The sequence below is a fragment of the Ranitomeya imitator genome, chromosome 1, assembly GCF_032444005.1.
Source record: "Ranitomeya imitator isolate aRanImi1 chromosome 1, aRanImi1.pri, whole genome shotgun sequence".
Lineage (NCBI taxonomy): Eukaryota > Metazoa > Chordata > Amphibia > Anura > Dendrobatidae > Ranitomeya > Ranitomeya imitator.
Window position 1 is genome coordinate 896,425,220 of NC_091282.1, and position 18,681 is coordinate 896,443,900.

Sequence of the window (18,681 nt, forward strand, 5' to 3'; positions counted from 1 at the left end):
TGTTAGAGTTTCTGTGTTAGGGTTAGGGTTTGTGTTAGGGTTAGGGTTAGGATCCCTAGGGTTAGGGTTTGTGTTAGGGTTAGGGTTAGGATCCCTAGGGCTAGGGTTAGAGTTTGTGTTACAGTTTGTGTTAGAGTTTGTGCTAGAGATTGTGTTAGAGTTTATGTTACAGTTTGTGTTACAGTTTGTGTTTTAGGGTTAGGGTTAGGGTTTGTGTTAGGGTTAGGGTTAGGATCCCTAGGGTTAGGGTTAGGGTTAGAGTTTGTGTTAGAGTTTGTGTTAGAGTTTGTGTTACAGTTTGGGTTACAGTTTGTGTGTTAGGGTTAGGGTTAGGGTTTTGGGGATGGCTTATAAGTGTGTATTCTTGTGTTTCTCTATAAAAACACATGCAAACACATGTGCTTAAAAACACATGCGTTTCCATAGACATCAATAGGTTTTTTTACCGCAAAAAAACACATGCGTTTTTTTCGCTGCAAAAAAACGCTGCTAAACGCCGCTAAAATTACTACATGTTGCATTTCTGCAACAAAACGCAGGCAGATAAAAACGCATGCGTTGCAAAAATGCATCAAAACGCATGCAAAAAACGCATGCGTTTTTAATGTTAAGTATAGGGGAAAAAACACATGCGTTTTTTTGCGTTTTTTACTGCAAAAACGCAAAAAAAAAACGCAAATGTGAAACCACCCTTAGATTGTTAGCTTCAGTGTTATGAACCTAGGAAAACGCTCCAGCACACTAAGTCCTGAGAGGGGTTAATCGGCCATGTTTAGCGCTCGGTTGAGTGAACAGTGTAGAGTGGGTGGAGTCCAGAGGATAAATACTTAGCCTTCTTGTTCATTTAGTGTGAGGTGTTCATAGAGGTGTCAACTTCAGAGCTGTGTTTTTGTTACACCCGATTCTGGCGTTGCCCTAAGTTCTGGACCCTCACCCGCTCCTGCTCCCGAGGCTGTGCCTGCACCTCTGCGAGGTCCCTGCCTGGACCCTCGCTATCTGTCTGTTCCTCGGTGTCCTGCTGCTGCTTCTCTCTCCCCACTTCCTGACATGCTGCCAGCAGGCCTCCAGTGAGAGTGCTTAGGACACGCATGTGCTTATCTCCAGTCTCTTAAAGGGACAGTGCACATTTTTTTGAAAATTCCAATTAACCAATGGCAGCACACTGATAAGGAGGGTACCGGAGGAAAGAGTATCTACTATTGCTATTTCCTGTTCTGTTCCTGTTCTCTCTGCGCTATTATAGTATTCTGTTTGCACTCTGCCTATACTGTGTGTTTCCGCATAATATCAGTGACCAGTGGTTCGGCTATCCAAGACGACATCTGTACCTTTATACTCAAGTGCCATCCGTCCTGCCACTTGCCATCTGAACCCCTGGGCTATGCTAAAGGTGCTGGAGCCAGCTTACTCCCATCTACCTGGAATCTGACTTCCCTTGCCAGAGCCAGCTTCATATCTCATTCCCCGGTGTCCGCCGGTTAGCTCCATCATATCAGTTATGTCTGTTTATCCGTTTGTCCCACTGGGACAGCTGCCACGTGTCCGGGATCTAACTGTAGGTTAGACCGAGGTCCTGAGGTTCCGCTCAAAAAATAAAAGACAAATGTGAACTTATAGAAGTAATAAGATATATAACTATGTGCTTAATTGTAAAACACTGGGCCAAACCGTCAATGAAAAAGACCTGGGTGTATGGGTGGATGACAAACTCACATTTAGTGGCCAGTGTCAGGCAGCTGCTACAAAGGCAAATAAAATAATGGGATGCATTAAAAGAGGCACAGATGCTCATGAGGAGAACATAATTATACCTCTATACAAGTCACTAGTTCGACCACACTTAGAATACTGTGTACAGTTCTGGTCTCCAGTGTATAAGAAAGACATAGCTGAACTAGAGCGGGTGCAGAGGAGAGCGACCAAGGTTATTAGAGGACTGGGGGGTCTGCAATACCAAGATAGGTTATTACACTTGGGGCTATTTAGTTTGGAAAAACGAAGACTAAGGGGTGATCTTATTTTAATGTATAAATATATGAGGGGACAGTACAAAGACCTTTCTGATGATCTCTTTAATCATAGACCTAAGACAGGGACAAGGGGGCATCCTCTACGTCTGGAGGAAAGAAGGTTTAAGCATAATAACAGATGCGGATTCTTCAGATTCTTTACTGTAAGAGCAGTGAGACTATTATTATTATTTATTTATATAGCACCATTGATACCATGGTGCTGTACATGAGAAGGGGTTACATACAAGTTACAAATATCACATACAGTAAACAAACTAACAATGACGGACTGATACAGAGGGGCGAGGACCCTGCCCTTGCGGGCTTACATTCTACAGGATTATGGGGAAGGAGACAGTAGGTAGACTATGGAACTCTCTGCCGTATGATGTTGTAATGAGTGATTCATTACTAAAATTTCAGAGGGGACTGGATGCCTTTCTTGAAAAGATAATGTTACAGGTTATATACACTAGATTCCTTGATAGGGCATTGATTCCGGGAACTAGTCTGATTGCCATATGTGAAGTCAGGAAGGAATTTTTTTCCCCAATGTGGAGCTTACTCTTTGCCACATGGGTTTTTTTTTTTGCCTTCCTCTGGATCAACATGTTAGGGCATGTTAGGTTAGGCTATGGGTTGAACTAGATGGACTTAAAGGGAAGGTTTTAATATTGTAAAAAAAAAAAAAAACCCTCTTTAATTCCTTATTTTCATAAGTTATTTTCAAGTGCATAGTATTTATTGGTTTTTTTTATTCATTTTTTTTTCTGCCACTGGGCGCCGCCATTTTCATTTGCAGGACTGTAAGTGTAGCTGCACGACACTTACAGTCTTCACATATGGCTGCCCTGGACATAGGACTCAGCAGTCGGCGTCCGACCCCATAGCTCCCATTATAAGCTTCTCTCTGCTCTGATGTGGCCACGCCCCCTGGGCGGTCTCCACATCACAGCAGAGGCAGGAGGTCGGCGCCATCTTGCTTCAGCCTACAGTGGAGTGTATCTGTGAGCTCCACTGTAGAGCCGTGCTGTTGGAGGGGCAGCTCCATCTGTCTCCTCTCACACTCAGCGGCCATTCCCTGTCCTCTGCTGCCTGTAATCTCTAGAATCGCTAGAGAGGGTGAAGTGCTGGGGTCTGATGTCCTCTTATCAGGAGCTGCAGAGAGGTAACAGAGGGGGATGGGGGAGAATCTCTGTGCTGCTCCGACCCTGTCTCACTATAGCTCCTCACAGGACATCAGACCCTGCATCTATCACTATACTGTGCTGAGCCAAGTATCTAATCCTCTCCTGTGCTGACCTGTGTATCTAATCCTCTCCTGTGTGATACTGTCTGCTGAGCCGTGTATCTAATCCTCTCCTGTGTGATAGTGACTGCTGAGCCGTGTATCTAATCCTATACTGTGTGCTGAGCCGTGTATCTAACACTCTCCTGTGTGATACTGTCTGCTGAGCCGTGTATCTAATCCTATACTGTGTGCTGAGCCGTGTATCTAATCCTCTCCTGTGTGATACTGTCTGCTGAGCCGTGTATCTAATCCTCTCCTGTGTGATAGTGACTGCTGAGCCGTGTATCTAATTCTATACTGTGTGCTGAGCCGTGTATCTAACACTCTCCTGTGTGATACTGTGTGCTGAGCCGTGTATCTAATCCTATACTGTGTGCTGAGCCGTGTATCTAATCCTATACTGTGTGCTGAGCCGTGTATCTAACACTCTCCTGTGTGATACTGTCTGCTGAGCCGTGTATCTAATCCTATACTGTGTGCTGAGCCGTGTATCTAATCCTCTCCTGTGTGATAGTGACTGCTGAGCCGTGTATCTAATCCTATACTGTGTGCTGAGCCGTGTATCTAATCCTCTCCTGTGTCATACTGTCTGCTGAGCCGTGTATCTAATCCTCTCCTGTGTGATACTGTCTGCTGAGCCGTGTATCTAATCCTCTCCTGTGTGATAGTGACTGCTGAGCCGTGTATCTAATCCTATACTGTGTGCTGAGCCGTGTATCTAACACTCCTGTGTGATACTGTGTGCTGAGCCGTGTATCTAATCCTATACTGTGTGCTGAGCCGTGTATCTAATCCTATACTGTGTGCTGAGCCGTGTATCTAACACTCTCCTGTGTGATACTGTCTGCTGAGCCGTGTATCTAATCCTATACTGTGTGCTGAGCCGTGTATCTAATCCTCTCCTGTGTGATAGTGACTGCTGAGCCGTGTATCTAATCCTATACTGTGTGCTGAGCCGTGTATCTAATCCTATACTGTGTGCTGAGCCGTGTATCTAATCCTCTCCTGTGTGATACTGTGTGCTGAGCCGTGTATCTAATCCTCTCCTGTGTGATACTGTCTGCTGAGCCGTGTATCTAATCCTCTCCTGTGTGATACTGTCTGCTGAGCCGTGTATCTAATCCTCTCCTGTGTGATACTGTCTGCTGAGCCGTGTATCTAATCCTCTCCTGTGTGATACTGTCTGCTGAGCCGTGTATCTAATCCTCTCCTGTGTGATACTGTCTGCTGAGCCGTGTATCTAATCCTCTCCTGTGTGATACTGTCTGCTGAGCCGTGTATCTAATCCTCTCCTGTGTGATACTGTCTGCTGAGCCGTGTATCTAATCCTCTCCTGTGTAATACTGTGTGCTGAGCCGTGTATCTAATCCTCTCCTGTGTGATACTGTCTGCTGAGCCGTGTATCTAATCCTATACTGTGTGCTGAGCCGTGTATCTAATCCTCTCCTATGTGATAGTGACTGCTGAGCCGTGTATCTAATCCTATACTGTCTGCTGAGCCGTGTATCTAATCCTCTCCTGTGTGATACTATCTGGTGAACCGTGTATCTAATCCTCTCCTGTGTGATACTGTCTGGTGAACCGTGTATCTAATCCTATCCTGTGCTGACCTGTGTATCTAATCCTGTGGAATACTGACTGTTGAGCCGTGTATCTAATCCTCTCCTTGTGATACTGACTGCTGAGCCGTGTATCTAATCCTCTCCTGTGTGATACTGTCTGGTGAGCCATGTATCTAATCCTATCCTGTGCTGACCTGTGTATCTAATCCTCCTGTGTGATACTGTCTGCTGAGCCGTGTATCTAATCCTCTCCTGTGTAATACTGTCTGCTGAGCCGTGTATCTAATCCTATCCTGTGCTGACCTGTGTATCTAATCCTCCTGTGGAATACTGACTGCTGAGCCGTGTATCTAATCCTCTCCTGTGTGATACTGTCTGGTGAGCCATGTATCTAATCCTATCCTGTGCTGACCTGTGTATCTAATCCTCCTGTGTGATACTGTCTGCTAAGCCGTGTATCTAATCCTCTCCTGTGTGATACTGTCTGGTGAACCGTGTATCTAATCCTATCCTGTGCTGACCTGTGTATCTAAGGCTATGTGCACACGTCCGGATTTTTAGCGTTTTTTTTTTTGCGGAATTTCGCCATAAAAATGCTATAAATCCACTAAAAAAACGCTAACATTATGCATCCTATCATTTAGAATGCATTCTGCATTTTTTGTGCAGATGTTAGCGTTTTTTTCCGCAAAAAAAAATGCATACCGCAAAAAATCCGGACATGCTCTATCTTTTTGCGGATTTCCTATCAAAAAGGACATTCCGGAAAATAAAAAAAAAAGCAAAAAAACGCAAAAAATCCGCGCAAAAAAAGCATGCGGATTTCTGGCAGAATTCTCAGGATTATGTCAGGAAAAAATTCTGACGTGTGCACATAGCCTAATCCTGTGAAATACTGACTGCTGAGCCGTGTATCTAATCCTATCCTGTGCTGACCTGTGTATCTAATCCTCCTGTGGAATACTGACTGCTGAGCCGTGTATCTAATCCTCTCCTGTGTGATACTGTCTGGTGAACCGTGTATCTAATCCACTTCTATGCACTCCTCTCCCCCCTGCATATCTTTCCCCATTGCACACGCAACTCAATGTGTACGATAACAGGAGCTGCGAGCGTCATGCTGTATTATGGCATTATGTGAGATCTATATGACGGTATTATGTGAGAACACTATGGCAGTATTATGTGTGATCTATATGGCGGTATTATGTGTGATCTATATGGCGGTATTATGTGTGATCTATATGGTGGTATTATGTGAGAACTGTATGACAGTATTGTGTGATCTATTTGATAGTATTGTGTGTGATCTATATGGCGGTATTATGTGAGAACACTATGGCAGTATTATGTGTGATCTATATGGCGGTATGTGAGAACTGTATGACAGTATTGTGTGATCTATTTGATAGTATTGTGTGTGATCTATATGGTGGTATGTGAGAACACTGGCGGTATTATGTGTGATCTATATGGCGGTATGTGAGAACACTGGCGGTATTATGTGTGATCTATATGGCGGTATGTGAGACCACTAGCGGTATTATGTGTGATCTATATGGTGGTATTATGTGAGAACTGTATGACAGTATTGTGTGATCTATTTGATAGTATTGTGTGTGATCTATATGGCGGTATTATGTGAGAACAGTATGGCAGTATTATCTTCAGAAAGCGGACCCATTCTATGGTGGTTCTGGCTGAGCACCTGCACGCGGGTCTGGGGTAATAGAGGCTAAAGCATGACCTCCAGTTAGGTGCAGTCAGGGCTGGTGAGGCAGCTGAAGAGAGGGGTCTCATTTTTATCGTTACTATATGGCTACATTTCCCCCCAGCGTCACCCCGGACTGCGCCTGTCGCCTCGCTTTCACACATTGCCAGGACAGGATGGACAAGACAGGATCTGAGGAGGGGAATGGGGTCTGCATGCAAAGTCTGGATCAGACCAGGCCATCAATCCGCAGAAATGTTTCCTGGATTTCTGTGGAGCAGACGGTCCATCCATGTGTATAAAAGACAGCTCTCTATGTACAATCCCTGGCTGCTCCGCGCACTGAACAGGGGGCCCCTATAGACCAGCACACTGCTCTCCTGAAATACTCTGTGCTGCTGTCACCCTGCTCCCTCCACCACATATCTCCCAGAATCCTTGCTGCCTGCCATCCTCGGTGACTGTCTACTTGTCAGTATAAGGCTGCTTTCACACTAGCGTCGGTACGAGCCTTTCGCAGTGCGTCGTACCGACGTATGCTGTGAAAGAAATGTCCGATGTGGGCAGCAGAAGCAGTCTTACGACGCTTCCGCTGCCCCATTGTTAGGTCTGGGCATGAGGGGGCGGAGTTTTGGCCGTGCATACGTGGTCGAAAATGGTGGACTCGACGCACAAACGTTACATGTAACTTTTTTTGTGGCGGCGGTCCACCAAAACATGACGCAACCGTCGCACGACAGTTGTGACATGTGGCAATACGTCGCAATGCGTCGGTAATGTTAGTCTATGGGGAAAAAACGCATCCTGCAGACAACTTTGCAGGATGCGTTTTTTCTCCTGAATGACGCATTGCAACGTACAGCCAACAACGCTAGTGTGAAAGTAGCCTAAGGCTGCCGTCCACTAGCAGTATATGGTCAGTATTTTACCTCAGTATGTGTAGCCAAAACCAGGAGTGGGTGATAAATGCAGAAGTGGTGCATATGTTTCTATGATACTTTCCTCTAATTATTCCACTGCTGGTTTTGGCTTACAAATACTGATGTAAAATACTGACCAAATACTGCTGGTGTGACGGCAGCCATACTCTGCAGTCACCAACAAAATGGCTGCTCACTGGGTTCCTGAATATCATCCTCTCTAATCCCTTAGCAAACACTCAGAAGGGGAGGAGAGGAGACATCACACACGTCAGCAGACTCCGCCCATAATTACTGCAGTGCTGTAATGTGAGCTATTTCTACACTAGGTTTTTCTGAAATTTCAGCAGCTGCTCCCCCTAGTGTTGAAAAGTGGAAATTCCAAAACTTTTCAAATTATTTTTCATATTTTACTAAATTATAAACAAATGATAATATTTTTTAAGAAAATGTAATCATTAATTCTTTACATTTTTACAATTTCTGAAAAAAATTTTTTTTTGATGGCACCTTCCCTTTAAAGTCTTCCTTCAACCTTAATAACTATGTTATTATGTCCATCACCTGTGCCTCCACTTTCATTCATTACAGTTTTCATGATAAGGAAAGCTGGATCTTTTTTGTGGTTTATTCCTGAGCAGGCAGATCATAGACTGTGCCATATTTTATATTCTTGTCTTCCTATTAGGCCAGAAAGGCCATATTTGGCTTACTAATGCTGCACTTGAAGATTTAAAGAAACAGCATTCCTGTGTCTACCTCTACGTGCAGTCAAGTGATCTGATCTACCATGTAACATATATATAAGCATACAATGTCAAGAAGACAAGTAGATGTGATGAGGCTGGTGTACTTACTTTAATAACCCCTTCACGACATGCGCCGTACATGCACGGTGCATGTCATGTCTCCAACTTTGAATTGGCTCTGGCAGTGAGCCCACATCTTTCCCGGCACATGTGAGCTGTTCAAAACAGCTGACATGTGCCCGAAAGAGCTGCGGGTGGAATAGTGAACCACCCGCAACTGTTAACCAGTTAAATGCCGCTGTTAAACTATGACAGCGGCATTTAATGCACGCTTCCGGCAATTGCGCCTAAAATCCCACCCATCAGTGACCCCGTCACATGATCGTGGGTCACCGATGGGTTGGCATGACAACAAGAGGTCTCCTGAAGACCTCTAAACCATCTAAAAACAACAGCTCTTAAGGGATGAAAGGGGCCAGGTGCGTGCATTGCTGTTATTCATAAGCATTAGGTGTAAACAGAAGAATCCATGGCATTTCTGTCTATGAAGATTGAAATTTTAAGATGTCCTCCTGCTACCTAAAATTTCCAGTTTGTATGAAGGACTGTGATACCATCGCTATAGACTACGTATTTTTGTGAAGTGAATACAGTAAAGACTCCCTTTTGGTTACGTTAATACCCTTGTCAGCATTCATCCTTGCAACTGCACACACTAAGAGGAAATAAGGGCTCAGTGTGAGGAACACATGGCTAGCATGCCACAATGCCAACTGTGAAATTCCTAATTTCTATATTATTGGCCGGCCCTGGAACCTATAACATGTAGTTCCCCCCTGGGCACTGCACCATCATACTATGTGGGGGCTGTGGTGGGACCATCATACTGTATTGGTGACTGTGGGTGGACCATCATTCTGTATCTAAGCCTGTGGGGGACTTTCATACTGTATGGAGGGCTGAGGGTGAACCATTATACTATATGGGAAGATGTGGTGGAGTTCATACAGTGCCACTTGATGCCATGTGGCTTTTTCCCCCCAAGCTTTCAAGGTTTAAAAAGAGGGGATAACTTTTGGAAGGCATGATAAAAAGCCTTTGTAATTGCCTAATCATTTTGTGATTAGTAAACCAATTGCAGACCCCCTAAAAAAGAGATTTTTTTTCACTTCACATTCAGTACAGTATAGTACAGAGGTGTCAAACTGCATTCCTCAAGGGCTGCAAACAGGTCATGTTTTGAGGATTTCCTTGTACTGCACAGGTGATAATTTAATCACCTACACACATAATGATTACAGCACCTTGTGCAAAGCTAAGGAAATCTTGAAAACACACATGGTTTGCGGCCCTCGAAGAATGCAGTTTGACACCCCTGGTATAGTACATCTGTTTTGTCTCCTAATTAAAGGGATAATTTTCAAGAAACTTATGAACAATCTATTGCTTTTTCATTTAACAAAGTGCAAAGCTCTTTATAATCTGCAAACAGGGATACTTGTTGCACTCAACCATCTGAAAATGCCATGGATTCTTTTGTTTACACCTAATGCTTATAAACAACAGCAAGGCACACACCTTGGCCCCTTCAACCCTTAAGAGCGGTAGTTTTTAGACAGTTTATTCAATTAAGGAAGCCAAAAAAGTTAGATTCTGTAGTATCTTGTTATATATGCTGTTGGTTACTTCTGGTTACCATTCATTTTCCTCTAGCCAAATAATCATTAAAAAGGTTTTCTTTTCGTTACAGAGCTTGAACACATGTTTAATTGACTCCAATGGGATCTTGCAGTGTTCTAAGCATATTTTACAGGCAATTAGATGCATTTTAATAATTTAATTTGTCAAATGTATTTGTCGCAAATCAATTTTTAGTGGGAAAGTTCAGCTTTAGATTTACAATTTCAAAAGAATTGCTTATCTCTAAGATATATAGTCAGAATTAAATATATTAATTTTGGGGGAACTTTCTTTTATTTATTTATTCCCCATTTCCAAAAAAGGATTGCCCAAGAAATACAAAAATTCTGTATAGTCGATTCTGACAAGAAAGCATACAGTCTGACTGACACTGATTTAAGATTTTTTAAAAATGTAAAATGTATTGTACGGCCTTGTTGCATCCTAGTGCATTAAAAATGTTGAAAAAAGTATGTAAATGTAATTTAAATATTGCAGGGGAAATCCAGCTGCACCATATCAGTAATCAATCACACTAAGTTTGGCACTGCTGCTGGCAGCTCTCTTATCCCTTTCCCCCTATCAATTAAATTTCTGTATAAGGCCATATTCATACATTCATATTCGTACTGTTGGTCAGTATTTTACCTCAGTATTTGTAGCCAAAATCAGGAGTGGGACAATCAGAGGAAAAGTATAATAGTAACACGTCACCACTTCTGTATTAACCCCTTCACGACTTGCGCCATACTAGCACTGCACATGTCATGTATCCCCTTTGATGTGGGCTCCTGCAGTTAGCCCACATCTTTCCCGGCACATGTCGGCATTTAATGCGCATTTCCGGCAAATGCACCAGAAATCCTGCTCATCGGTGATCCAGTCACATGATCGCGGTTCACCGATGGGTTGGCATAACAACCAGAGGTCTCCAGCAGACCTCTGTGATTGTCACTGCGGGATTGCTGAGTGCCGCCTGGTGGTCAGTGCTCATGGCAAGTCAGCAATTCTGCTAAAAGCAATCTGATCATCACCTGTATGTAGCAGAGCCGATCTGGTTATGGCAGCTTCTAGTCTCCTATGGAGACTATAGAAGCATGCAAAAAGTAAAAAAAAAATGTTTTTAAAAATATAAAAAAGTAAAAAAATATAAAAGTTCAAATCACCCCCCATTTGCCCCATTGAAAATAAAACAATAAAAAAAATACACATATTTGGAATCACTGCATTCAGAATCACCCGATCTATCAAACTGTAAAAAGAATTAATCCGATCAAACAACGCAGAATTAAGTTTTTTGGTCGCCGCAAAATTGCATTAAAATGCAATAACGGGCGATCAAAAGATTGTATCCACACCAAGATGGTATCATTAACCCCTTCATGACCCAGCCTATTTTGACCTTAATGACCTGGCCGTTTTTTGCAATTCTGACCAGTGTCCCTTTATGAGGTAATAACTCAGGAACGCTTCAACGGATCCTAGCGGTTCTGAGATTGTTTTTTCGTGACATATTGGGCTTCATGTTAGTGGTAAATTTAGGTCAATAAATTCTGCGTTTATTTGTGATAAAAACGGAAATTTGGCGAAAATTTTGAAAATTTCGCAATTTTCACATTTTGAATTTTTATTCTGTTAAACCAGAGAGTTATGTGACACAAAATAGTTAATAAATAACATTTCCCACATGTATACTTTACACCAGCACAATTTTGGAAACAACATTTTTTTTTGCTAGGAAGTTATAAGAGTTAAAATTTGACCAGCGATTTCTCATTTTTACAACGAAATTTACAAAACCATTTTTTTTAGGGACCACCTCACATTTGAAGTCAGTTTGAGGGGTCTATATGGATGAAAATACCCAAAAGTGACACCATTCTAAAAAATGCACCCCTCAAGGTGCTCAAAACCACATTCAAGAAGTTTTTTAACCCTTCAGGTGCTTCACAGCAGCAGAAGCAACATGGAAGGAAAAAATGAACATTTAACTTTTTAGTCACAAAAATTATCTTTTAGCAACATTTTTTTTATTTTCCCAATGGTACAAGGAGAAACTGAACCACGAAAGTTGTTGTCCAATTTGTCCTGAGTACGCTGATACCTCATATGTGGGGGTAAACCAATGTTTGGGCGCACGGCAGGGCTTGGAAGGGAAGGAGCGCCATTTGACTTTTTGAATGAAAAATTGGCTCCACTCTTTAGCGGACACCATGTCACGTTTGGAGAGCCCCCGTGTGCCTAAAAATTGGAGCTCCCCCACACGTGACCCCATTTTGGAAACTAGACGCCCCAAGGAACTTATCTAGATGCATAGTGAGAACTTTGAACCCCCGGGGGCTTCACAAATTGATCCGTAAAAATGAAAAAGTACTTTTTTTTCACAAAAAAATTCTTTTAGCCTCAATTTTTTTCATTTTCACATGGGCAACAGGATAAAATGGATCCTAAAATTTGTTTGGCAATTTCTCCTGAGTACACCGATACTTCACATGTGGGGGTAAACCACTGTTTGGGCACATGGTAAGGTTCGGAAGGGAAGGAGCGCCATTTGACTCTTTGAATGAAAAATTATCTCCATCGTTAGCGGACACCATGTCGTGTTTGGAGAGCCCCCGTGTGCCTAAACATTGGAGCTCCCCCACAAATGACCCCATTTTGGAAACTAGACCCCCCAAGGAACTTATCTAGATGCATATTGAGCACTTTAAACCCTCAGGTGCTTCACAAATTGATCTGTAAAAATGAAAAAGTACTTTTTTTTTTCACAAAAAAATTCTTTTCGCCTCAGTTTTTCATTTTCACATGGGCAATAGGATAAAATGAATCCTAAAATTTGTTGGGCAATTTCTCCCGAGTACACCGATACCTCATATGTGGGGGTAAACCACTGTTTGGGCACACGGCAGGGCTCGGAAGGGAAGGCGCGCCATTTGACTTTTTGAATGGAAAATTAGCTCCAATTGTTAGCGGACACCATGTCGCGTTTAGAGAGCCCCTGTGTGCCTATGCATTGGAGCTCCCCCACAAGTGACCCCATTTTGGAAACTAGACCCCCCAAGGAACTTATCTAGATGCATATTGAGCACTTTAAACCCCCAGGTGCTTCACAGAAGTTTATAATGCAGAGCCATGAAAATAAAAAATAATTTTTCTTTCCTCAAAAATGATTTTTAGCCTGGAATTTCCTATTTTGCCAAGGGTAATAGGAGAAATTGGACCGCAAATGTTGTTGTCCAGTTTGTCCTGAGTACGCTGATACCCCATATGTGGGGGTAAACCACTGTTTGGGCGCACGGCAGGGCTCGGAAGGGAAGGCACGCCAATTGGCTTTTTAAATGGAAAATTAGCTCCAATCATTAGCGGACACCATGTCACGTTTGGAGAGCCCCTGTGTGCCTAAACATTGGAGATCCCCCACATATGACCCCATTTTGGAAACTAGACCCCCAAAGGAACTAATCTAGATGTGTGGTGAGGACTTTGAACTTCCAAGTGCTTCACAGAAGTTTATAACGCAGAGCCATGAAAATAAAATAAAAATTTTATTTTCTCTAAAATGATCTTTTAGCCTGCAATTTATTATTTTCCCAAGGGTAACAGGAGAAATTTGACCCCAAAAGTTGTTGTACAGTTTCTCCTGAGTACGCTGATACCCCATATGTGGGGGTAAACCACAGTTTGGGCACATGTCGGGGCTCGGAAGTCAAGTAGTGACATTTTGAAATGCAGACTTTGATGGAATGCTCTGCGGGCGTTACGTTGCGTTTGCAGAGCCCCTGATGTGGCTAAACAGTAGAAACCCCCCACAAGTGACCCCATTTTAGAAACTAGACCCCGAAAGGAACTTATCTAGATGTGAGGTGAGCACTTTGAACCCCCAAGTGCTTCACAGAAGTTTATAACACAGAGCAGTGAAAATAATAAATACGTTTTCTTTCCTCAAAAATAATTTTTTAGCCCAGAATTTTTTATTTTCCCAAGGGTTACAGGAGAAATTGGACCCCAAAAGTTGTTGTCCAGTTTCTCCTGAGTACGCTGATACCCCATATGTGGGGGTAAACCACTGTTTGGGCACACGTCGGGGCTCAGAAGGGAAGTAGTGACTTTTGAAATGCAGACTTTGATGGAATGGTCTGCGGGCGTCACGTTGCGTTTGCAGAGCCCCTGGTGTGCCTAAACAGTAGAAACCCCCCACAAGTGACCCCATTTTGGAAACTAGACCCCCCAAGGAACTTATCTAGATATGTGGTGAGCACTTTGAACCCCCAAGTGCTTCACAGACGTTTACAACGCAGAGCCGTGAAAATAAAAAATCATTTTTCTTTCCTCAAAAATGATGTTTTAGCAAGCAATTTTTTATTTTCTCAAGGGTAACAGGAGAAATTGGACCCCAGTAATTGTTGCCCAGTTTGTCCTGAGTACGCTGATACCCCATATGTGGGGGTAAACCACTGTTTGGGCACATGTCGGGGCTCGGAAGTCAAGTAGTGACGTTTTGAAATGCAGACTTTGATGGAATGGTCTGCGGGCGTCACGTTGCGTTTGCAGAGCCCCTGGTGTGCCTAAACAGTAGAAACCCCCCACAAGTGACCCCATTTTGGAAACTAGACCCCCCAAGGAACTTATCTAGATATGTGGTGAGCACTTTGAACCCCCAAGTGCTTCACAGACGTTTACAACGCAGAGCCGTGAAAATAAAAAATCATTTTACTTTCCTCAAAAATGATGTTTTAGCAAGCAATTTTTTATTTTCTCAAGGGTAACAGGAGAAATTGGACCCCAGTAATTGTTGCCCAGTTTGTCCTGAGTACACTGATACCCCATATGTGGGGGTAAACCACTGTTTGGGCACACGTCGGGGCTCGGAAGGGAAGGAGCACCATTTGACTTTTTGAATAAAAGATTGGCTGGAATCAATGGTGGCGCCATGTTGCGTTTGGAGACCCCCTGATGTGCCTAAACAGTGGAAACCCCTCAATTCTACCTCCAACACACCCCTAACCCTTATCCCAACTGTAGCCGTAACCCTAACCACAACCCTAACCGCAACACACCCCTAACCACAACCCTAACCCCAACACACCCCTAACCCTAACCACAACCCTAATTCCAACCCAACCCTAACCCTAAGGCTATGTACCCACGTTGCGGATTCGTGTGAGATTTTTCCGCACCATTTTTGAAAAATCCGCGGGTAAAAGGCACTGCGTTTTACCTGCGGATTTCACCTGCGGATTCCTATTGAGGAATAGGTGTAAAACGCTGCGGAATCCGCACAAAGAATTGACATGCTGCGGAAAATACAACGCAGCGTTTCCGTGCGGTATTTTCCGCACCATGGGCACAGCGGATTTGGTTTTCCATAGGTTTACATGGTACTGTAAACCTGATGGAACACTGCTGCGGATCCGCAGCGGCCAATCCGCTGCGGATCCGCAGCCAAATCCGCACCGTGTGCACATAGCCTAATTCTAAAGGTATGTGCACACGCTGTGGAAAACGCTGCGGATCCGCAGCAGTTTCCCATGAGTTTACATTTCAATGTAAACCTATGGGAAACAAAAATCGCTGTACACATGCTGCGGAAAAACTGCACGGAAACGCAGCGGTTTACATTCCGCAGCATGTCACTTCTTTGTGCGGATTCCACAGCGGTTTTACAACTGCTCCAATAGAAAATCGCAGTTGTAAAACCGCAGTGAAATGCGCAGAAAAACCGCGGTAAATCTGCCATAAATCGGCAGCGGTTTAGCACTGCGGATTTATCAAATCCGCTGCAGAAAAATCCGCAGAGGACCAGAATACGTGTGCACATACCGAAACCCTAACCCTAACCCTACCCCTAACCCTACCCCTACCCCTAACCCTACCCCTAACCCTACCCCTACCCCTACCCCTAACCCTACCCCTAACCCTAACCCTAACCCTAACCCTACCCCTAACCCTACCCCTAACCCTAACCCTAACCCTACCCCTAACCCTACCCCTAACCCTAACCCTAGTTCTAACTCCAACCTTAGTGAAAAAAAAAAAAATTCTTTATTTTATTATTGTCCCTATCTATGGGGGACAAATGGGGGGGGTCATTTACTGTTTTTTTATTTTGACCACTGTGATAGATTATATCACAGTGATCAAAATTCACATTGGAACGAATCTGCCGGCCGGCAGATTCGGCGGGCGCACTGCGCATGCGCCCGCCATTTTGGAACATGGCGGCGCTCGGGGAAGAAGACTGACGGACCCCGCCAGGATCGGTAAGTATAAGGGGGGGAGATCAGGGCACAGGGGGGGGAGATCAGGGCACGGGGGGGCGTCGGAGCACGGGGGGGGAGGGATCGGAGCATGGGGGAGAGTGATCGGTGTGCGGGCGGGTGGATCGGTGTGCAGGGGGGGGGGATCGGTGTGCAGGGGGGGTGGTTCGGAGCACGGGGGGGGATCGGAGTGCGGGGGGGTTTGATTGGAGCGCGGGGGGTGTGATTGGAGCACGGGGGGAGCGGACAGGAGGACGGGGGAGCGGAGCACAGGACGGAGGGGAGCGGGCCACAGATCGGGGGGCTGGGGGGGCGATCGGAGGGGTGGGGTGGGGGCACATTAGTATTTCCAGCCATGGCCGATGATATTGCAGCATCGGCCATGGCTGGATTGTAATATTTCACCATTTTTTTAGGTGAAATATTACAAATCGCTCTGATTGGCAGTTTCACTTTCAACAGCCAATCAGAGCGATCGTAGCCACGAGGGGGTGAAGCCACCCCCCCTGGGCTAAACTACCACTCCCCCTGTCCCTGCAGATCGGGTGAAATGGGAGTTAACCCTTTCACCCGATCTGCAGGGACGCGATCTTTCTGTGACACAGCATATGCGTCACAGGTCGGATTGGCACCGACTTTCATGACGCATACGCTGTGTCACAGGTCGGGAAGGGGTTAAAAACATCAGCTCGGCGCACAAAAAATAAGCTCACCCAACCCAAGATCACGAAAAATGGAGGAGACGCTATGGGTATTGGAAAATGACGCAATTATTTTTTATTTTTTTACCAAACTTTGGATTTTTTTTCACCACTTATATAAAAAATAATCTAGATATGCTTGGTGTCTATGAACTCGTAATGACCTGGAGAATTGTAGTGGCAGGTCACTTTTAGCATTTGGTGAACATGGTAAAAAAAAATCCAAATTTTCAGAAAAATTGTTACAAAATTCAAAAGTTTTTGGCTCCAATGATTTATTTTCTATCAATAGTTCAAAATCTTGCATCTTTCTCAGAATTCGAAGTTATCTGATTTCCAACAAAATATATAAAGTTTCTTTCTGGAAATTTGTTTTATTTCTCAATGAATTGAAAGCTACATTAAAGTTTCATATCTACAAAATCTTGGTACAAGTACATCCTATAAATACTTTGGCACACACAATATTAAGCTTCTTCGTTGTACCTGATTTTAATGTCTTCAGGTAATAAATGTTAATAAAACTGCAGTTCCAAGAACTTGAAATAAATTATAGTAACAAAATACAGTTACCAATCTATAGGGATTAAGTGCTTGATTAACTGTATTAGCCATTTATAGGAAACTGAAAGATGTACTTTTGTCTAATTTTCTTACCCTTAATGAGTTTAAATTTTTGCTAAATGTTGTCGCAATATTAAATTACATATCATGTTATATTAAATAATATTGAATGTCTTTTCAACTTATCAGCTTTTGATCAGTTTGCTCTCTGCTGACCCCAGTCCTTCATATATTGGAATATGTAAATATATTTACATTTACGTTCATATTTCAATTTATATTAATCTGTAGATGAAATATCTAAAATGTCAGTGATTTAGAACTTTTCATCCCTCTTCCTTTCTTTAGTTGCAATTACTTTCTATTTATCCAAATATGGCAAATTATTCTATAGTTTTTCACATAAATAAAAGGAGTCAGTCAACCTGAAAATGCAATTTAAATTACTTATACAGTCCTATAGGAGCTTTAGCACATATAAAACTCATACCTGCAGTTAAGATTTTACTTCTTTAGTGGTACAAAAAAAACTTGTATTCCATATGAGTGAATGCACAGGGCTAGGGATTTTACTCAGGCAGCGCTCAATCTGGGCAAGCAAGCGCTGTCAATCAAGCTAAAATAGGAGAAGCACTGCACAGAGTGTGCGATGAATTCTCTCATTTTTAACTATTAATATGGCCATACAGTGTCACGGGCTTACCGCAACTGTGTGGAGCCAGAAGACTGCAGCGTCTGATTGTTCCTCCCGTGGCACTGAGAAATAGCACTTCTCCTTCATTTTAAATGTGTTTATTTCTTCTGGCAGAACAGGGGTTAATCGGCCATGTTGGAAATCCTTGTGTTCACAGCTGATCTTGGTTAGCCACTCCCTTCCCCTTATAATCTGGACTCTAATACTAATCCTTGTCAGAGCAAGTATTTGCTGCATGGCTAACCGTGGGAGAGGAGTACATATGAGAAAGAGAGTTGAAGGAGTTATTAGTGACTGTTGCTTGGTTTGTATGTGTGGTAATTCCTTATCCTTCTCTGTTTTGGTTTATTACCCTACCTTTACACCACTATGCATTCCTCTGTTATATATGAGTGAATATTTTGAATGCCTGGAGCTTGTTTGTGTTGCCTTGTTTGTCGGGTTGGTGTACTATGATGAACAGTAGCACCCCTCTTCCCTGGGTGGGGGAAGAGAACAGATGGAGGGCTAACTCAGGAGATAAGGCAAGGGAGGAGGCCC

General features: G+C 43.5%; 1 protein-coding gene across 1 annotated transcript in view; it reads right to left on the bottom strand.

Annotated features, from left to right (window-relative positions):
* LOC138658197 (uncharacterized) overlaps positions 1-18,300 on the bottom strand; it is a 91,423-nt gene extending 73,123 nt beyond the window's left edge. The window contains exon 1 of the mRNA XM_069745711.1: positions 18,151-18,300. Within this exon, the coding sequence (XP_069601812.1) occupies positions 18,151-18,228 (78 nt within the window). The 5' untranslated portion in view covers positions 18,229-18,300. The remainder of the gene's footprint in view (positions 1-18,150) is intronic.
* Between the last annotated feature and the right edge of the window lie 381 nt (positions 18,301-18,681).